The sequence below is a fragment of the Maylandia zebra genome, linkage group LG6, assembly GCF_041146795.1.
Source record: "Maylandia zebra isolate NMK-2024a linkage group LG6, Mzebra_GT3a, whole genome shotgun sequence".
Classification (NCBI taxonomy): Eukaryota; Metazoa; Chordata; class Actinopteri; order Cichliformes; family Cichlidae; genus Maylandia; species Maylandia zebra.
In genome coordinates this window covers 11598216-11621027 of record NC_135172.1, presented here as the reverse complement: position 1 = coordinate 11621027, position 22812 = coordinate 11598216, and the positions used below count along the sequence as shown (strand labels likewise).

The following is a 22812-nucleotide window of genomic DNA, read 5'->3' as shown; positions in this document are numbered from 1 at the left end:
TTGACTAAAGTAAACAGATCTCTGTCTTACTCAGAGACGTCTGCTGTGATGGAGCAGGACTCATTCACTGATCTCTGCTCACCTTCTTCTTGGTTTCCCCAAAACACAGGTCTCAGCATCACAGCAGAATAAGCTTTACATCATTACACTCGATCATTCTGCACAACTTCATCTCACTGATCTGAGCAAAAATGAGTTACGTAAAAAAAAACAAAAACAAAAAAACACTGAACACCAAAAATTGAAACAGTCACATGTATTTATACAATATTCATGTACTATGTTCACTGATCATTTCCTACAGTGTGTTTACAGTGTGTTTACAGTGTGTTTACAGACCACTACGGCTGAAGCTGGAGAATCTTCTTCATCACAGAAGTTTGTTTCCATCATAAATGCAGAAAACAGTTTTGTCACCAACACCTCCACAAATTAACACAACTGCATGCAGCTGAAAGAGACGACATGTTCTCTGTATCTTCTCGGGTTTTAGCAGAAAGTAGCTAAAGAAGGGTACAAAAACTTCTTTAGTTTGGACAGGACATCGGAAATCTCCGTTTTGTTTTCTGCTTTTTCTGTGAAAGGATGCAGCTGTAAAAGAATCATCCAACCAACTTTCTGACTGGAAGCTGAAATCCACAACAGTCATGATCTTAGCAGAAGCTGGGTTTTAGGTGAGCATCACTCTGTTCTGTTTCAGTCACATTTAAAATGTGTTTTGAAATCTGTTCTTCACTCACTGTTTAATTTATTTTTATGAATCAGAAGAAACAGGACTTCCAGTCAGTCTCCAAGAAGGGAAACATCAGACAACAAACAGCAGGTACAAACACAAACATCTCCTCATCTGTCCTGTTTCCCTTAATCCGAATGATCGTTTATTTGCCATCAGGAATCAATCTTAAGCTTTTGTTTTGTAGCCTTTTTCTGTCTCACATACACCTACCTGTAACCTTTTTTAAGGCCTCCACCTGAGCCCTGTATTAACTGAGTTCTTTATTCTGTTATCTGGATTCACTTACTTTAACTTCAGTACTCAGGATAACACATCACAGTTGGAGCCACAGGAAAACGATAATGTGTGTAAAGAAGATCATGATCTCCAAAGTTAAAGTTAAAAAAGCTTGAAGTAAAAGCATTGAGGATATCCTCAGGGTAGAAAGGGCATTCGACTGAACAAACCCAAAATCTCACCCAAAAATGCAGTAAAAACGTTGCAGTAAATGTCTACCTGCCTTAGTTGTCTGAGGTACATTTGTACTTCAGCACTTTTGAAAAGATAACTATCGTTCCATTTGAAGTGCTTAAAGAGATAATTTTACACACTTATATACTTGTACATGAGGCCTACAGGCAGAAATTTAGAAGTGAATCATTCAGTATCTAATGAATGATGCTCATCATGGAAACTAGAAGATTTTGGAAAAACTTTAGACCATTCAGTTATCCTCGCAGAGAAAGTCGGTAGTTTATTTGTTTTAGCAGCTCCAATGGCTGAAAACACTTGTATAATTAACATTCAATGGTCATGTAACCCATGCGAAATACAGGGCTACAAAATCCCTTTTCATCATCTAAAGCTATAACCTGTTATTGTCCTTGTGACAATAACAGGCTTTGATGCAGTCTTGTGTTACAAGGACCATGCGCCTCGTGCACAGGAAGCATTACCTGTCTCTTCCTGTGAGATCTTCCCTCTAATGGCGGTCAAGTGTGTCACAGCAACAGAAAAATATCTCAGCCCCGAACTCTGACCACAAAGAGAATGTATGTGTTTATGAATGGTACTGAGAATAAAGGTCCCAGTTGTTTACTTCCAAGCTAACTCCTTTTGTGAGTCGCAAATCAAAACGTCCTTCTGAACCTATAGTTAGATGACTGAGACAGGACTGATTTTTGCCACATTACAGAACTTTCCAGAACATCATCTCATATCATGTCTGACTCTTCTTGGCCTCACTATTGTGTATATCACCTTATACATTACAGTTTGCACTACTCCGGTCACTCTGTTGCATTACTCTGTTTACATCACACTGGGCACTTGTTTACACCACCTGCACTGCTCTGTCAATACATTGCAGTGCTAATATGGCACAAGACACTTTAACATTCCACTCACACAATGTACATTTTCAGACTTTTAATTAAAAATTTCCAGATTGCTTTATTAAATTAACTTATTGTATATATTTTACTTACTTAGTGTATATAATGTCCTCTTTAATCGGGGAGCGTTTCAGGACACAATTCATTTCACTGCATGTTGAACTCGTACAACTATGCATGTGACAAATAAAGAATCTTGAATCTGCAAAGTGAATCATCCAAATCATTTGATGTAATTTAATTTATGAATTTATAATAACTGTCTTGTCTCTGCAGATTAACCCTGATGTCAAGCATGAAAACATCTCAGTTCAGTAAGTAGAGCAGAATGATCATCGTGAAAACAGACTGCACTTCACTGAGCTTTTTCTGGGTAATGTGCAACTTTTTTTTAACCACAAAAAAAAAACACTGACAGGATCTAATAACATATATTAAAATGTGTAAATTGGAATCCTTAAAGTAAAACAATAATAAAGCCATCAATAGTGATAAGGAGCAAATGCAAAGGTATAGTTGTAGACTTGCTCCTGCAATATCTCGATTCTTCACTAGAGGGCTCTTTGTGGAGGGGAAATAAGTAAATGAGGAAGTGATGGTGTTAAACCTGAATGCAGTTTGTCTGCTGACACACTCACACAAGTCAGTGATTCCTGGTAGACAGATGTTGATTTTTAACATTCATGTTTCTGATATTTTCCAAACTCTGAGAGCAGCAGTGATCGGCTCTTTACAATCATCATACATCAACTTTCTCATTAGAAGAGAAAATCTACAGCAGCCATGTTGTTGGCAGAAGCTGGATGTTTGTTCATGGGTTTCATTCTGTGTCTCTCAGGTAGGAATAATTTGTTTCTCCTCCTCATGATGACTGTGATGCTGTTTGTGGAAGGCAGGAGTTTTAGTGTCAAACCTGCAGAAAGTTACAAAATGATTTTAGAGAACAGAAGATTGACAGTTAACAGGATTTGTACTTTTACTGTTCTGAACTGTCAAGTGTATCAAAGCACCAGATTGTGATCCTTCACAGTAACATGCTGTCATCACAGATTAGCACAGAAAAGAAAGTTAGCATAAATGTTCACCATGTTTTCTAATCACATGTTGTGTTAAAGGTGTTCAGGGAAAAGCAAACAGCATCTGTGCCTTGAAAGGTTCATCAGTGAATCTGCCCTGCTCACATCAACATCCCACTGCAAGAAATGGCTGGTACACTGGACACGATACTGTCTCCAAGATAATGTTCTCAGTAGAGGAAACACATGTAAAGTACAGCATGTCAGCAGAGAGTAATTTCACTCTAACAATCAATAATCTGACAGAGAGAGATGCAAATTTTTACTGCATTAAAACTGCTGACAGATCAAAGTGCCAACAATGTGGAATTCATCTCCAAGTTACAGGTACAGTTCTTTTTACAAATGCATCACAAATGAATGAGTTTATGAATGATCAGTGTATTCATGTTGGTCATGTGACCTCTCAGAGCTGCAGGTAAAGGTGATTCCTGCCACAGAGGGACAGACAGTAACACTGATGTGCAGCAGCAGCTGTCCTCTGACTGAAAAGCCTGCAGCCTACATCTGGTACAAGAACAGAGAGTTTCTCTATGAGGACTGGTCTCCCTGGTACCAAGAGCTGCTCAGCAGTGAGGAAGCAGTCACATACTCCTGTGCTGTCAAAGGCTACGAGCATCTCAGAGCCCCTGAAGTCTCTGTGGGTGAGTCATGATGGACGCCTCCTCATCATGTTATGAGATGTTAAACACAAACACTTTACTCTTCAGACTCTAATGAATTTACTGAAAGTTGTTGGTTTTTCTCAGGTTCCATCACAGAGACCTGCTTCAGTGTGACCTATGCTAAAGGGAGAATGTGTTCTTCTCAGCAGACATCAGTGGACGAGTCCTGCTCCATCACATATCCCAGAGGTGAAGTTCTGGACAAACTGCACTTTGAAACTTCATTTTTATTTGTTAATTTATTTGACATGACAGAGATGAACTGGTGGAAAATGTGTTCATCATCTCCCAACAGAAATTCATGTCCAGAGGACTCCTGCTGAACACAGAGGTCACATCAGACTGACCTGTAACAGCAGCTGTTTTCTGACTGAGCCTCTGATTTCCTTTGTGTGGTATGAGACCAGAAAGCCTACAGTGCAGGAGGGAAAACAAATTCTAGTTTCCAGCTCTAATCATGACAGTTTGTCTTGTGCTGTAAAAGGTCTTGAGGATGTTCGCTCTGCTGACGTCTGTGAGTAAACTTACTGTCTCTCCACTTACAAAGTATTACCACCACTTCTTGCAATTATGACTAATCATCACACTGGTTTCCTGTAAAGTTCAGGATCAGTTTTAAAACGTTGGCGATCACATCACAATTCTTATTATTTTCATAGGGTACTTAGTTGTTTTTTATTATTAGTATTAGTAATTACTGGTATATTTTAAAGTTATTTTTACTTGTACGTTGGTCAACATCTGTTGCGTTTAAATGTGCGATAGAAATAAACTGATTTGACTAATTAAGTTAAAATATCTCTTCTCTGTTTCATTGATATTTCAGGTGTTAGTGATTCCTGCTGGGCGTTGAATTATGTCCACAGCAGAATCTGTGCTCTGGAAGGATCTTCAGTCAACATCTCCAGTAAATACTCACATCCTGACTACGAGCAGATACAGTCTAAATGTTGGTATAAAGTCAAGAGAGAAGCTGAACAGCTGACTGAGGATGCAGATCATGTGGAGTATGATGACAGCATGAAGAACCAACACATCCTCAGATTAAAGAAGCTGAAGAGAGATGACTCAGCAGAATACAGGTTCACCATCACAACAGAAAATGAAGAAGTGAAAGAGTTTGATTTTCCTGGAGTTACTCTGATTGTCACAGGTAATTACAGCTTGTTTCACTCAGTGTTCAGGTACCAAAAATGTCCTCAAATTATGTAACACCTGTCACATGTACAGTAACATTTTACATTTCTGGCCCTTGGATCACTTGCTGCCACAGGTAGGTGCATTTTTGGTTACCGGAGCAGAACCATCCACAACAGCATCCATGATGGAGTCACCAAACGTCTCCAGATCTTTATGCCAAATTATGCAAATTAATTTCTGACACTGCCAGATTTAGACACTCTATATTTACTCTGTAGATTCTTTATGTGTTTCATGTTCTGGTGAGTGATATTATAATATTAATATGATGAGAGAAAAGTCAAACCAAATCCTACAAATAAGTTAAACCTGCGTTCTGTTATCCTGTTATGTTTAAAATCTTAATTCGTTTTCTTTAAACAACTTTCTCATGCTTTGAAAAAGAAAAGGATTACCTGAGCAACTTTGTAATGTTGACATGGTTGTTTTGGGAAACTGACAACTAACCTTATGTTTGTAAATAGTACCTTTAAAATGCAGTTGTGTAGGTTGGAGAGTACAGCCTTTTGAAAGGTCTAATGTTACTGATGTAAGAAACATGATAAACATGACCTGAGAAGAGGTTTGATCCTGTTAATCCCTCCAAAGAAGCCATACTTGTTCAGTTTTTTTCTAAATATGGCATCATAAACGTTGACCTTTGACATGCTAGATGTGACTCTGTTTTTTTGCAGTTTCTCTGAGCATTGCGCGGTCTCACCTTTTGCTGTGAAGATTGGCAGCTGTTTTGAAGGTTTTCCACACCTGAAGAATCAGTCTCACTGTAGAATGAGGGCAAACTGTCTGTCAAGTCAAGTCACCTTTATTTGTATAGCACATTTAACAGACACCAAGTGTCAGCCAACGTGCTGAACAGAGGGACAACGTAGTCAAAATAAATGAAATAATTAAAATAAATGATATAAAAATATTTTTTAAAAATCCATATGTATATATATTTAAATGTGTGTGTATATAATGAGAGAGAGAGAGAGAGAGAGAGATGAATACACACAGACACAGGTGGGCACATGGACATGAATACATATATATATACAAATTCTTACATAATCTGGAAATGGTCTTGCTGATATCTTTTCCTCCTCGTCATTGTGTTAACTCACAAACTGCTAAAACCTCTGTTTTTATTGAAGTGATCATCACACTTGCTGATGTTACCTTGGTCATCTGCTTGGTTCTTAGCCTCTTAAGTCCTCATAAGCAGTACAGGTGTCTTTAGTTGAGGTCCGCTCAATATTTATTACATAAATAATTGCATAGTGTAACATGTCCTCTTGGATTGTTCATCTGTGGTTGTATTTACCTTATTTCAAGACCTGCTGAGGACAAGATCTATTTTGTTTTTTTCCTAATTCATAAAATCCTACAATTGAAAGTTTCTTTTTACATTTATTGACCAGTCTGAGTGTTTTTCAGAGCTGAGAGTGAAGATGAGTCCTTCTGCAGTGGTGACAGAGGGTCAGAGAGTCACACTGACCTGCAGTACCAGCTGTCCTCTGACTGACAACACAAACTACATTTGGTACTTGAACAGTCGACCTCTGACCCCGAGAGAGAACCAGATCAAACATCTGATCCTAGACCCAGTCAGCAGGGAGGATGCAGGAAACTACTCCTGTGCTGTGAAAACCAACAAAGATATCAGCTCTGCTCCAAAGACTCTCACTGTCCAAAGTATCACAGGAACATGGACACCAGCAGCTGCAGGAGTTTCTGCAGCTCTGCTGGTTTTAATACTTCTCACTGTCTGCTGGTGGATCAGGTGAGGATGAGCCCTGTTTTCTCTCTCGGTTCAATCAGATTCAGTCTCAAATTCTCAGACTAACCACGTGTTCATCTTTGTATTCACTTTTTTTTTACAAACCAGAAAAAAGAGTAATTCTCACAAACCTTCAAGACATGAAACTCTGGATGACTCGCACCTGGTAAAGAATAACATATATGTATACATATATATAAAACTGTACTATAACATAAAACATCAGCATCATCTATCATGCTTCTTTCACACCAGCTAGGAGAGAGGCTTCATTTTAAAATAGATGTCCAAATCATTAAAATCAGAGAATTGTTGATTTCTGGTTTTCTTCTCTTGTTTTAGTAGGCAGTGATTTTGTTCTGCTGACAGTAATATTTTGTACCAAATATTCCACGTCCTGTACTTCACGGTGGAGGTCATAAATCTGTAAAAATTTCCATGTAAATGATTTTAAACATTTTATTAACATACCACCTCATACAGCTGAGCTACCATATAAGAGCTATGAGTGAGTCTACTTTGTGTTAATCCTCTCTCCAGCTGAGCTCTGCACTGAAAGATCAGCAATAAGTTCAACAATAATAACAATAATAACATCTCAAATTGTTATTTCTCTCTTTTTTTTTGGTTCCAAGTATGATGAAATCTCACCCCAACCAGCAGAGCAGGATCATCACTACCCCAGACTTAATTCTTCAGAGGATGAAATGGATCATCTCTATTCCACCATTCCTCCATTTGAGCCCCCTTTATAAGGCCATGTCCACTATGGTTCTGTGGACAACTTCTGACCCAGTATAACCCCTAAGTGAGTCTTTTCTGTGAGTCCAATTTCACTAACCACACTCAGGCCTGAATACTGGCAAATCTCTTAAATAGAACCTGAAGCAGGCTAAAAAGTCCCAAAAAGCAGCATCATGTGATGGTTCAACGAAACTCAAGAACAGCTTAGAAGATATCTCATTAACATCTATCAGTCAGTCTAGAAAGGTTTACATAAGATATTTCAAAGGCTTCAGACTCCAGCGAACCACAGTAAGAGCCATTATCCACAAATGAAGAAAATGTTTTGTGGCTGTCCCCATCTAGACACCTTATCTCCACCCACTCTGCCTCCAGCAGTGACCCTGATCAAACCAGGGTTTGTGGCATCTTTGTAGAGCATAACTCCACCATAGCTTGCCCAAAACTTCCCTGTGATTCTTGCAGCAGGCTGAGCCTTGCCGTCTGTAACTCTCCCAATAAGACAAGCAACAGCCATATGATCCATTCAGTCATAGGCCACCAGCATGCCTCGACTATGGCTTAAAAAGACTAAAAAAAGACTGGAGATCACCCCCCTCTCTCATCCAGCAGTGGCGGTGCAGGCCAAGACCCAGGCCAAGCAAGGAGGTTTTCCAAGACCTGCCTCTGGCACTCAGTCTCCTCCTGCAGTGTCTCTGCTGATGCACCACCACCTGCTAACACTGCATCATCACCAGGTCTGCCACCATCTGCACTAGCACCTCGACCATCTGTATGTGTTGTGGATTCTGCTTGATGTACTATGATGGATGTTTTTAACGCCTATTTATTCTTTTGATTTTGTGCAACCTGTGTCTGTGCCTACACAAAAATGTGGGCACACGTTGGATCTTGATTTGACTCATGGTTTACCTCTAACTTAAAGGTTTTGTGATGTTGTATGGTAGGATCATAAGCCTGTCTTGTTTGAGGTTTCCCTTCCTTCCTTGCTGTCAGAAGAAAGTTTAGGAGAGCTGAACATAAATGGAAGAAGAATCAACTTCAGGTGTCATACCAAACATTACAGTATTACTGGAATTCATATCAGAAAACTTTTAAAGATACTAAGAGAAAACGTTTTGCTGCTGTTATTCAGGCAAACTCCTGCAAGCATTACGCCTTATTTAAAAACCACTGACGTGGTCCTTCATGCTCCACAGACTGTTGGTGTCGAGTCCTCTCAGGAAATTTGTGAAAATCATCGGTGAAAGCGCAGATTTCCTATTCCGTTCTCGACCCTTCTATCCCTTTCCATATCTCTGTTGACTTTGACAGGTTTGCACCAGTTTCTTTGCTTTGCCTGCAGGAGTTGGTCTCTCACCTGAAGCTCTCAGGTTCCCCTTATGATGCTCTCCCTCCTCGATTTTTCAAAGAGGTTTTCCTCACTACAGCACCATTTGTGCAATCCATTGTAAATAGTGGTTTTCCCTCTGGTGTTGTACTTGTGAATCTTAAACATGCATTGATTCAGCCTCTACTCAAGAAACCTGCTCTTGATCCTGATATTACTGCAAATTACAGGCTTAATCTCCAAACTGCCTTTGATCTCAAACATTAATGAAAAGCAGATTACAAGCAATTAATGTCCTTTTTAGAAGAACACAGTATTTTAGAAGTTTTTCAATCTGGTTTTAAAGTTTTGCATAGTACAGAATCTGCCCTTCTAAGAGTTTTTAATGATGTGTTTTTAGTAACTGACTCGGGTGACTGTTATTATTGTGCTTTTACATTTAACTGCTGCCTTTGATAGAGTGGATCATAAGAGTTTAATTTACAGCAGTTGGCGGGTGTTAGGAGTACCGCACTGCAGTGGTTCACATCCTATTTGGCACATCGAACTTTCTCTGTGAAACTTGGTGAATTTTTTTGTTTTTAAATCTCTGAATGACCGTGGGTTTGCTGTAGCCGCTCCAAAGTTGTGGAATGATCTGCCCTTGTACGTTAGGCAGGCCTCTTCTTTCTCAGTTTAAAACTCTTATTATAACATATTTATCTGCTGAAGCCTTTGGCACTCTTTGAGGGGTTGACTCAACTTGTTTTATCAACTTGTTTTAACATGTTTTGTTTTATTTTTATTTTATTCATTTATTTATTTTATCTTATTTTGTGTTATTTTGTTTTATTGTGTTTATGCTATTGGTATATGTACAGAACTTTGTGAACCCTGGTTTTAGTGCTTCATAAATAAAGCTGGTATGGTATGTTTGGCACCACTGTAGCAAGTCTCCAGCTACTGAGGGGACCCACCACGACACGTCAACACACAGGATGTGGATGAGTGCACAGTTCACTGCATTTAATTGGTTGAGGCTACAGAAGCCACGCAAGCCTCTATCTTTAGACTCTAGCTCTGTTCTGTTTTCAGGCTACTAAAATAGGGGAGGCAAGATTAGGTTCTGATAGCTTTCTTCCTTTAATAACTAAAATCATCAATTAAAAATGTATTTTGCATTTACTTATCTTTGTCTAACAATAAAATGTATTTGATGATCTGATCATTTTAAGTGTAAGATATAAAAAAAATCAACAAGGGGGTGAATAGTTTTCAAGGCACTTTGATGGTCTGTAGAAGAATCAGCCAAAGGTTTGAAGCAGTTCAATGTAAAATTAGAATAACTGTCTTGCCTCCTCAGCTGAACCTTGACTCTATGGATGAAAACATCCCAGCTCATCACTGTACAACACTGCACTTCACTGATAACCACACGGGTGACTTTGAGTCCACAATCAAGTCACTGCCTGCTCACTAAAAAAAAGAGTTTGTAACCAGTGATGGTTTTATTGTCTGAAATAACTTCAGCATCAAAACAGAGACACCACAGCTGGTATATCGGTCAGTGTTCACTCTCTGTTTTCGGGCATATTATACAGAAGAAATCAGAAGAAAAGTAGCAGTGCTTGAATTGTTCAGTTGAAAAATGTGTAATAATGAACTTCATGTTTCACAAATGTCCTGCAAAATGCAAGAAAACTTGCTAGTGCTTCAAAAAGGGCAGTTTTCATGCATGCTGTCAGAAATGAAAACTTCTGTCATCATGTTTCTTTATTTTTTTACACCACAAAAGAAAAATCCAGTAACTGTCAGGGTCTGTGGGATGAGCAGACCAAGTGTAGAGGTCGAGGACCCAAATGCGGACAATGGGAGACAATAATACTATAATAAAAGGCACCATTTATCAGGTTGGTAATCCAGACAAAAAAAAATTACAATAAAACTAAAACTTTAAAGAACTACACTAAGCAAAACATTAGGAGGCACAAGAAGCTAGAAAACACTGAGGGAAGGTGAGCTGATGATCCATAAAGGACAAAGGGAGACTGACACAATATATACACAAGAGAGAGCTTAGGGGATATTGATCCCCTGATCCACACGATCAAGATATGCAGCAACAACGTTGGAATGCCATTCGTACTGGAGAAGTGTAGTCAGATGGTAATGAAGACAGGAAAAGTGGTCAGAACTGAGGGGATCGAATTACCAGAAGGCAACGTTCCAGACGCTGAGGACAGCTACAAGTATCTGGGAATTCCACAGGCAAATAGAAGACACAAAGAAGCCGGTAGGAAAGCTGCAACCACTGAGTACCTGTAGAGGGTTAGGCACGTCCTGAAGAGTCAGATGAATGGTAAGAACTAGATCCGGACTATCAACACCAACGCCCTGCTGGAATAATAAACTGGCCAACTGAGGAGATGGAAGCCACTGACATCAAGACAAGGATGCTCCGAACCGTGTATGGAGGGTTTCACCCCAAGTCCAGCACCCTGAGGCTCTATGCTAAGCGGAAGGAAGGAGGCCGGGGACTAGTGAGTGTCAGCACCACAGTCCAGGACGACACAACGAACACGCACAAATATGTCAGGCCGCATGCTCAGTGAATACCACAGGCAGCAGAAACCCAAGAAAGAGGAGGAACCATCACAAAAGGTTAGTCCCCTGTGCAGTATGTACCACCATCAGATAGAGGAAGTGGCTGACATCCAGAAATCCTACCAGTTGCTGGGCAAAGCCGGACTGAAAGACAGCACAGAGGCACTAATCATGGCAGCACAGGAACAAGCTGTAAGTACAAGATCCATAGAGGCTGGGGTCTATCACACCAGGCAAGACCCCAGGTGCAGGCTGTGTAAAGGTACCCCTGAGACAATCCAGCACATAACAGCAGGGTGTAAGATGCTAGCAGGCAGGACAGAAACATCTGTGGCCTGGAAAATGTTCTGGAAGTCCCGAGGTCAAAATGGACCTCCCTCTAGGGGGGTGCTCGAGAATGACCAAGACTGACCGAACTAAGATCCTGTGGGACTTTGAGATATAGATGGACAAACTGGTGATGGCGAAGTGAATGGACATAGTAGTGGTGGACAAGGAGAGGAAGATGGCCATAGTGATAGACGTAAAGATACCGAATGACAGCAACATGGGTAAAAAGGGACATGAGAAGCTGGAATTCTTATATATAATTTTACGGTACTGAACTTTTACGTCATTTAATTGTTTACTTATTACTTAATTACTTTAGTGTAGTATGGTGTAGTATACATTGGTGTTGAGAAACTTACAGTTAAAGATGAGATCTTCAATATCAAAGTGTCATTACTGACTAATTAGTCTAAAGAAGAATTCCGTAGAGTGAACAGTATAGATCCAGATGTGTGATAATAATTCTTTCAAAAGTGTTGCTCTGCATGCATCATAGTGAACTACAGTATCATAGACATCATCTGCCTCTTTCTCTTGGTTTCTTTTTCTCACGCCACAAGATAACCACAGACAACTGTGTTACAAGTCTCTACTCTCATTCTGGTAAAACTCTCATAACTAAATCAAATTTGCTGTTGCTGCAAGTTTTATGAGCATATCTTGTGATTTTTTTCTTTTTACAGGAAAGAAAGAAAATAAGAATCATGGTAAAGTACAGAGCAGCAAAGAATACTTCAAGTTGATTTGAATGATGGCAGATAGCTGCTGCACTACACTGACTGTTCATCGTGTCACTTTCAGGTCGTCATGTCTGCAGGTTTCTCGTCACTTGAATTTTTTTCTGAACCACCAAATAACCACATGAGAGTCACGTTGCAAGTAGCACGTTTCTGCCTCTAAAAGAGGAGTGTGGTGGAGAGATTCTAAACACAACATCCATGCAGCACAACCGGACTGCTCCTAGTCATACACTTCTTCTAAATGTAAGGACGACAGCATCTTATATCCATCCAACTTCAGGGTCGGGGGGCCCGCTGGAGCCTATCCCAGCTGTCTTAGGGCACCATGGACAGGTCGCTAGTCTAATACATAGACTGAGACAACCATTCACACCTATAGGCAATTTTAGTGTTTCCAATAAACCTAACCCCACTAGCTGCATGTCTTTGGAAGGAAGCCAGAGTACCCAGGGAGAACCCACGCAAACTCCACACAGAAAGAGGCTGATGGTGGAATTGAACTCAGGTCTTTCTTGCTGTGAGGCAACAGTGCCAACCACCATGCCGCCATGTTGCCCAGTATATTATAGCTGGGGACCATAATTTTAACAGAATGTACTCCTTTTTCTTTTTCAAAGAAGACAACTGCATCAATGATGGTATTTTAAAAAATTGACAATACTCTCCAGATGCTTGAAGCTTGGTACGAGACACACATATGTGGATAATTAGCTTAGACTTTCACTTGTAAAGAATAAGCACTGATTTTTATTTCAGATTTGTATTTCAGAAATTCTGCAACAACGTGTTTCTTTTACATTACTGCCATCTTGTGGCTGCAGTTTGATATTTTCACTGAAAACTGGGCTTATTTCAATTTCACTAGAGACTGTGAGTATCTAGTCAAGACTTTTAATTGCTTATCAGCTGCTTTCCTTTCTATAAAAGTCACTGCATGCCACTGCTAAGTAGTGTGTCAGAAAAATGCTCTTATAAAGGGAGACAGTTACACAGTGAGCATAACAAGTTCATTCTCTGTCTCCAAAAGTTGATTCTGTTCATCTGGACGTAACGTTTTCACTGGGAGAAACATTTCATCACTCATCCAACTGACTTCTTCAGTCTCAGCTGACTGCAGGTTTCCCCAATCTTATAAACAGTACATTTGCATAATGACTGAAACCAGCTCACTGAAGGAACAATGGGCTGGGAGGTCAGTTCCTTCGTCATAATTATGCAAATTCTCATGACCATTGATCAACAACCACCATCTCTGAATCGAGCAGGGGGCCTAAGGGTACATCTTTCACCATGTTACAATGCTGTCATTGCAGCCATTCCCCAACTCTCAGTGAATGGAACTCATAGCCATTGATCAGCGGTTGTTGATCAATGCTTGCAATGTTGTTGAAAATGTTTACATCCTGGTTGAAAACATTGTTCTGTGAATGATATCCACTGTATTTGTGCTGTTGATGCCTTTTGAAAGCATTCCTAATAGCATCTATCTAGTAATATGCCTTGCTCAATGGTTCATGGAAGTATTAACAGTTTTTTTTAACTGCCTTTATAAATTGAAATTCTTCTCCCTTATAGTAGTAAACGCTTGTGCTACATGCAAGAGGCAGGTAGAGTCAGCTCAGTATCCAGCTGTTATTATGAAAATTTTCTCTTTGGCATGCACAGATGCAACCGCTGATAACAAAATGGTGCAAACAGAGGTGAATCCACATAAATATACTTTTTATATCTCAAAGTCCTGAAGACCACAGTGGTTATGATGGCGTCCTTATATGCCGACACCCGTGTTTTAGCTAGCAAAGCAGTGTGGCCGATGTGGAGTGAAGACACGCTAATGACAACGAGATGTGAGCAGGGCAGACGTTAAATTAAGGTGAAGTTTAAGTTCTCAGTCAAATATGTGCTTATCTAGTGTCATTTAGTTCCAATATTCATTTGTGGATATTGATCATTAAATACTGACACGAGCTTATGAGTAGTGGAAATGCAGGTAATTGTGTCATTATCAGTGGTGGGAATAACGGCCGTTACTTTTTTCAGTAACTAGTAATCTGAATAATTACTATTTCTATTGTTACATCGCCGTTACTAAGAAGAAAATGCGGTGTGGACTGATTAGCTGAGGAATAATAAAGAAGTTGTGGTAAACCAATCACATGACCAATTTAAGGTGGCATAGCAACAAGATGTTATGTCAACCCAAGACTCAGGGTGGTCAAAAACCAAAAGAAAAAATCTCCACTGCAACGTGTCCAAGCACACTGGCTTCACCTGCACAGCGGTGGTACCAAGGTAGGTATCCCCAACAAAATTTTAATCCCCCTGCATCGTGAGCATGTTTTGCACAGAGAAGCATTTTTTTGAAAAATGCATTGATAGCACAAAGATTTTCTTGTAAAGCAAAGGGGGCCGAGCAAAAAAAGTTTGGGAACCACTGTAATAAATAAACTTGGATGGATTTGATGCTGGCGTGACCAGAGTGCACACATCTGCTGTTGCTCACAGTGGTCCAAGGGTCCGCTCAGGGAGTTTGTGTGTTTGCTCAGGCACATGAAAAATTAGAGGGAACATTGTCTGTGAGTCAATGTCCCTGACATGGATCCTGGAATGCCTAGAACTGTACAAGGTCAATAGGACCAAAGACCCCTCATCACAAATCAGTGGGGGTGTGGGGAACAACACTAGAGGTTAATTTAAAGCCAGGAGAACAGTCACCATCAACTGCAGGATCTGCAGAGGAGATGTTCTGTTCCAACTGCTGTTTTTCATTGGCCTCAGCCCCCTCACTAAGATCATTAACAAGACGGGCTACAGATACTGAGTACGAAGTGGAGCAGTTGTCAGTCGCCTTGTCTACACTGGTGACATCAAACTGTATAACATACAAACTCAGACATCGCCCAATTAGCGAGGTCTGCATCAGGTGTTGAAGAAAGATGGTGAGAATAGTGAATAGCTGGAACCTTAAGCTGGGTCCGTGGCTCCACCAGATACTAGAAATGATATCCACCACCTCTATCCAGAAGAGCTCAGTCCTAGACAAAGGCACTGCACAAAACACTGAAGCTCCCAGGCCTAAGGCCTGAGATTGGAAGGTAAAGACTGCCTGCAGTTGGTAATTTATATATCGTTAGCTTCATAGCATAAGTGCCTAAGTCATTTGACTAAGTCAATGACTTAGGCACTTATGCTATGAAGCTAACGATATATAAATATAGATATATATATATATATATCTGTGTGTGTGTGTGTGTGTGTGTGTGTGTGTGTGTGTGTGTGTGCTTCTGTCATGGTCCCTGTGCCTCGCTGGCTGACTCTGTTTGGCAACATGTTTTGTTTGTTTATTCCTTTGCGCTCTCTCTCTCCTCTGCCGGGGCGGTGCTCATTACAGGCTCCCGCCCCTGGCCCACGCACCTGTGCGCACCGTCACAACTGCAGCCGATCCCAGCTGATTTGGAGCACTATTTATGACAGCGGACCTGTGGCATCCTTCGCTGGATCGTTTAGCCATCAGCGTCAGTCAACCTGAACCTGAACCTGTGAGTTTGGGACTATCCCTAACCTGGACTTCTTTCTCTGTGTGTATATAGATCTGACCTGGACCCGAGCGAGCGTGTGTGTGTTTGGAACCCACTGAGAACGTGTATTGGATTAATCCCTGTTTCCCCCTGGCCCCTGGTCCCCCGGACCCTTTCCCCCACCACACTGTATATATATTCTCACCTGGTGTCTCACTGTAAATAAACGCACTTTCTCTTTGCCAAGGATACCTGGTCTGCACGTGAGTCCGTTTCAAACACTGTGACAGTTTCTTTCTTCCCCCATATCACTGGAAAAATGCTTACCTGTTGACAGTGCAAGCCAGACCACAATACACTGTGTTATTCAGCTTATTCTACAATACAATTTATATAGCACATTTAAAAACCCTAAGGCACACCAAAGTGCTTCACAATAAAACAGTAAAATAATCAATCTGAGACCAGATTTTTAAAATACTTTTGTTATTTGGTTCAAATGCTGATTTTTCTGAGTTTATGAAGAAATTCTTTTACTATGACAGCAGGACTTTACACTCTTTTCTTTTTCAGATGTTGTATTAACAGGAATAGTGAAGTGCACTGAACATACCACTGGATGGCACCAGAGGAATTTTCCGCACTCATTTTTTTAATGTGAGGGTTATGTACTTTCACTTCACTGAGGCAATGAAAGCTGAAAACTAAGCCTGTGTGTGAACACAACACTGAAACTGAGACTGTGTGCTGTTCATGAAGGAGTCGTGTCCTGTGCTGTTTGAGTGCCAGCTTTGTTGTTGTTACAGGCTGGGAGGATGAGGATGTGTTAATAGTAGGATACACAGAAGAGCCACCCGGAGGGCATAAGAAGGTGACAGATGAAGGTGTGTGTTTGTGCGTACAGAAGCAAGTCCTGGAAAGTTGTGAAAAATAATTTTTAAAAAGGATTTTTAGACAGACAGGAAGTGATAAATATGAACTCAAAGTAAATATGAGTTCATATTTACTTTCTTTTCTTTGTAAGCTCTTTTGACTATGAATATAAATATGAACTCAAAGCAGGGTACTTATATTTACTATGGATTACCTCCTTACCATATCAGAACAACTTGTGGGCAGAGCTCCCTGTGTGCCTTATTTGGGAACAATGAATATGATGATTAACATTTTGAATTTTTCCAGAACATAAACCCTTTGTGATAAAGAAGGTAAGATTAACTGGGCCTCGGCTGAACTCACTTTACTTTTTGTTCTTTTAAATATTATTAAACACTAAGTAAATGTAAAAGTAAATGTACCACTTTATTAGGTACACATTGGTTCCCCATTTTCCCTTCAAAGCTGTCTTAATTTTGGAAACATTTCCCACATTTGGTCCATATTGACATGACAGCATCAAACATACTGTGCAGATTTATCAACTGCACATCCATAATGTCAATTTTCATCCCACCACATTCCAAAAAGTGCTGTAAATGGCCTGCATTTGTATAGCACTTTTCACTACATTCAGTCATTCACCCATTCACACACACATTCAGACACTGGCGATAGCAAGCTACATTGTAGTCACAGCTGCTCTTGGGCGCACTGACAGAGGCGAGTGCTGTAATGGATTGAGTTCTGGTTCCTGTGAAGTAAAGTAGTACGGGGAACTCATTGTCATGTGCAGTAGAAAAGAAGCATGAATGCAGATCCAAAACCTCTTTAACAACAATGGTGAACTTTTACTGTACTGGTGTTTTTAGAGACAAATTAACTGTTTTTATTTAGAGTGATTTTTACATATATACACTTTGTCAGCTCCTTTCTCCGCCTTGCACATACCACACATCTCTCTTCTCTGGGCCCCAGTAGCTACTGAAAATAGGAAAGGTGTAGTTGGTGTGAAGGCTGACAGACCTGGCTGTGCCAGGTTCCCCTGGCCAATTCACAACCCACTGCTCCACCCCTAACCTGCAGCTAAGCCACACACCATACCCTGCATACCCCCATCAATCAACTTGGCCAGCCAAGCTCTGTCTGTATTATTGCCTCTGGACCTCCCCTCACTACAGACCCTCCCTCATTCTTCCACTCTCGCTCCAAATTTTCCCTCTGTGAACACCGCCCCCCTCCTCGGGCACATACCGCCTGGTATTTGGGACAGAACCTGGCTTCCAGCACTGGATGATGCAAACCACAGGGCAGTTTTGTCATACCCCATGTGACAAGCCATCAGGTTGTAATGAGCCGCCTGGAAAATAATTTCCTGGCAGCTTTTAGGCACCGACAACTGGGTGTGGTCTTCCTTATTGTGATTGTCAAGACTAACGCTATATAATCTGACCCTGTGTGCAGGGTCAGATTTAAGGTGCACTGTTTGACCATCAATCATCATAACTTAGTCAAAGGCTGAGTGTAGAGTGATGTCACAAGACTGCTCCAGTGGAAGATCTTCTGTGGAGCACCCACATACATTGACGCAGTCCTAGTGGATGTTTTGGGACACTTAGATTATTTGATGAGAACAGGGAGGTCCTCCAGTCTCTGGCAAAATTACTATTGACAAACTGAAAGCACAAGAACATCACAAATGGAGGCTGTGAAAAGTGTTTGAATGGAGCCTAGTGAGCTGTGTGTCTGACTAAAGACTGTAATGTCTGTGTTAGTGTGCTCTCTTTACTGAATGACAGTTTGACCACAGTGACTTCCACTTTTACTATGAAATATGAGTGTGAAGTGGTTTAAAGCTGACTCAGGAAACAACCGACCCACTAAAGTCTGTTTAAAGATGTTTCATGTAGCATCATGTGACCTTAGCACTGATCCTGTTGTGGTTGATCAGGTTTACTTCTAACATTGAACCAATAAAGAAGTTATACAGCTTATCCTTTTTTGGACCGAGTATTAAGGAAATGTAAACTCACTGTGACAGTGTCACGTAAGTCTCTGCCTCTCCCTACACTGTGGGTTAATCTACCTCTGATTGGTTGATGTAAGTCTGCAGTATTTGCTTCCCTTTTCTTTTTCACTTGTTCTTCATATTCACTCCATACATACACTTACAAATACACTCAAGTCATTGAAGGTTTCCCTTAAGCTGTGCGATAAAAGGGACCCTAAAATGCCACCAGACCATCAGCAGTATATGGATCCACATACCATAACACAACCTCCATGGTGCTTTACAGCTAGCTGCAGACAATCACTGAACCACTATATTCACATTGGATTGAGTCCATTAGACCTGTTTTCACAGATTTTCAGTCCAGTTCTTGTGTAAATTAGCACAGCTCAGCCTTTTACAGAAGATAAAAGTGTGTTTTTAAGGCCTGCCACCAGTTTCATCACATTTCCTTAGAGAGACACTGCACACCACACATATAGCTCTATGGGAATTTTCTTGCAAGTGTACAAATACTATTGCACGCCTGTTGTGTGTTATATTAAACATTTTTCATAGACTCAGCTGAAAAATTAAAACAAATTACGAATTTTTGATACATGGTGGCAGTAATGAGCTTTGAACTTGTATTGATACTTTAATGAAAATATTATTTTTGTTTGAATTTTTTTCTAATCAATTAGTGTCTTAATCAAATTGCCTGGATAAATTGTTTGGGTGAGTTAACTTTGATTCCCCCAAAATAGAAGAAGCACAATGTAAATAATATCTCTTCAAATCTAGTTGTTACCCTCAATGGCTAATCAAAGCACTCGAAATCACTTTCAGTTATGTACTGATGTACAAAACAATGGACATAAGGAGCTTCTTTCAAAGAAAAAACTCAGGTAGATGTTATTTTATATATTATGCTTTGTGTGTTGTTCAGTATATTTCTATGCAAAACAAGATGAATTTCAATACACAGCAGTATATTCACAATTGAAACCAGATATTTACATACACTTTAGTGAAAAACAAAAAAAAAAATTTTCTTTACTGTTGAACATCAATTTTAGAGTAAACTTTTTTGTTTTAGATCAATAAATATTGAAATATCGTTTGAATTAGTTAAATATCAGAATAAAGAGAGACCTGTCTATTTTTATCACTTTCATCAAATGTAGGAGTACATGTACACTAAGTTTATTGTTAATTAATAAGAAAACTCCAGACGATTGCATTCTGAGCTTAAGAAGCTTCTGGTTGGTTGGTAGAGTCCATGTGAGTAAATTGGTGGCACAGCTGTGGATGCATATAAGGCAAAACACAGAGCCTGTTTCTCTGACATGCAAAAATCAAGAGATATCAACCAAAACACCAAGAAAAGAACTGTGGAGCTCCATAAGTGTGGCTCAATTTTGAATACAATAATACATACAATTTCTCTCTATTTAACAAATATGTTGTTTATATTTATATATGTATTTTATATCTAAAAAAAATAAGCATTTAGTCTGATTTGATGTTTAACAATTAAACAAGTGTTTATGTTTTTATCTGAAGAGTATGTAAATATCTGGTTTCAACTATATTTGATGATGTTGCTGTTTGGCTTGATTGTCAGCACAAAGAGGGAGAGAGAGGAACAGAGAGGGAACAAGAGCAGGTGAGACAGACCTGTTAGTCAAATGGTTGCTTGTCAAAACACATTACAACATGTATCTAGTACAACATGTCACATTCACCCAATTACAATTAAACTGATTCTTCCTAACTACATTCATACACATTCACACTCTTATATCAGTTGCATGCAAGTAGCTGACTATGTAAGCAATCTGGACACTACAGCTTTAAGCAGCCGCGCGCTCCCGCTGATGGTAATCACGGTCACTTTTTGGCACAACACCTGGAGCTAGGAGGAAAACAATCGCATGAGTGCTGCTGTTTGACTGAGGAAGAATAAAGTAGTCGTGGTAGGGATGGGTATCGTTTAGGTTTTATCTGATACCGGTGCCAAACCGGTACTTCTGAAACGGTGCCGGTGCTTAAACGATGCTCGAACAGGTGCTTAAAGAATGGAGAACACATCTCATGTTTAGCTGTTTTTTTGTAAAAATAATCAATGTTAGCCTTTTCTGCAGCTATAGGGCATATATGGTATCACTCTTGGCTGGAAGCAGTGCTTAAACAATGGAAAAAACACAAACTTTGTTCACAGAGAGAGAGAGAGAGAGCAGAAAGAGAGAGAGAGAGAGAGAAAGAGAGAGAGCAGAAAGAGAGAGAGCAGAAAGAGAGAGAGAGAGAGAGAGAGAGAGAGAGAGAGAGAGAGAGAGAGAGCGAGTTTTGAGATGTGAGAGATTTGTGACGTTTAGCGTGTTTGGAGTGTGTAGTCAATCTGTTGTCTTGTGTAGTTAGTGTGTAGTGTTGTGGATAGTTTTGTGTTTTGTGTCAGAACAATGAGGTGACTGCTGTCTCCAGGTAGAATCAGGATGATGCACCTGCTGCTGTCAGACCTGCAGGTATCAGGCTGTGATGTTCTCCTTTATAGAGGACAGAAATTATTTTTTTGGAGTGGCACAAAAAATTTGTGTGGCATCTTATTGCATGCAGAACAGCTGATTGTTCTGTAAATAGTTTGAAATGGTTATTTAAAAAAGGGGTAAAAGGTAAATGGCTGCAAGTAACTTTGTTATTTTCAAAACTTGTGCGTATGATTTTAAAATTGACAATTTATATTTGTATTTAAAGAAATATGAAATGAAATATGATTCATTACACATGTCTGTTACAGTAAAAAATATAAGCTTTTTTACTCGGATTTTATGTTTTTTGTCTGATTTTAGATCAGTTGTGTTAATACAGTATGTCAAAATGTAAACCTGACTGTAAATTCAGACACGTGAGGCTGTGCTGAAAAGGATGATACCAAACAAGGCAAAGTAAAAAGTTTTTAAAGGTAAAATGTGGAGGGAAAATCAAAAGTAGTCAAAAATGGCCAATTACACCCAGGACCCCAGAGGGTTAAACATTTTTTTAAAGTAATGCAACAGTTACTTTTCAAGTAATTAATTACTTTTAGAATATTGTAACTCAGTTACTAACTCTTACTTTTTTGAAGAAGAAACTAGCAAATGGGAGCACGTTTGTGTCATGAATGACGATCTTCTATTGTGTCTTTATTAAGAAATGATATCCTTTTTGTGATTCTATGATTAATCTTGTGTCAGCATGAAAACTTCTCTACCAGACTCAGGATGTCATAAACTGGCCATAGCGACTCTACTGGATGCACGGCAGTAAGAATCAACACACCCACATATGCCTACAGCTGCATTCGATCCATTATTCTTCCTCTCTCGTTGTCCTCATTATACTAGAGGACAATATATGTATTGTTCTACTGGTCATTGCTTTGCACAACATGGTAAAAAAAAGTATACTCACAAATCTCTAGTGCAATGGAGGCCTATGAGCATACGTTCTGTGTATGTATTATTGTAGGGTCTACCTTACAATACGAAGCACCTTGATGCGACTGTTGTTGTGATTTGGCGCTATATAAATACAATTTCATTGAATATAGAGCACCTGCCTCCTCATTGTGCTGCCTGTTGTTGTTGTTGTTGTTGTTGTTGTTGTTGTTGTTGTTGTTGTTGTTGTTGTTGTTGTTGTTGTTGTTGTGGTTGTTATGACCAGTGCTTGACCCCACACATCAGTGATCCAAGATCAAAGATGTTTGAAAGCAGTATGGTGTGAAAACATGGCCCTTTGCAACACTTTGGGGTCATTGTTGTCCACAAGGACCACAGGTATTATAAAATCCAATAAAAACCCCATTAATAAATCAAATTACTTAAAACTTATTCCAATCATGCATAGCATAGTA

General features: G+C 39.8%; 1 protein-coding gene and 1 long non-coding RNA gene across 2 annotated transcripts in view; both read left to right on the top strand.

Moving 5' to 3' along the window:
- Positions 1-536: 536 nt before the first annotated feature.
- LOC143418915 (uncharacterized) lies at positions 537-3506 on the top strand. Its single transcript, XR_013098865.1, has 5 exons — positions 537-674; positions 766-823; positions 2386-2423; positions 2826-2947; positions 3225-3506. It is a non-coding gene; the product is annotated as an uncharacterized LOC143418915 (long non-coding RNA).
- A 92-nt stretch (positions 3507-3598) lies between these two features.
- The window catches only part of LOC112434948 (uncharacterized), a 36279-nt gene continuing 17065 nt past the window's right edge, over positions 3599-22812 (top strand). The window contains exons 1-5 of the mRNA XM_076884655.1: positions 3599-3829; positions 3935-4039; positions 4146-4364; positions 4677-5003; positions 6467-6812. Of these exons, the coding sequence (XP_076740770.1) occupies positions 3646-3829; positions 3935-4039; positions 4146-4364; positions 4677-5003; positions 6467-6812 (1181 nt within the window). The 5' untranslated portion in view covers positions 3599-3645. The remainder of the gene's footprint in view (positions 3830-3934; positions 4040-4145; positions 4365-4676; positions 5004-6466; positions 6813-22812) is intronic.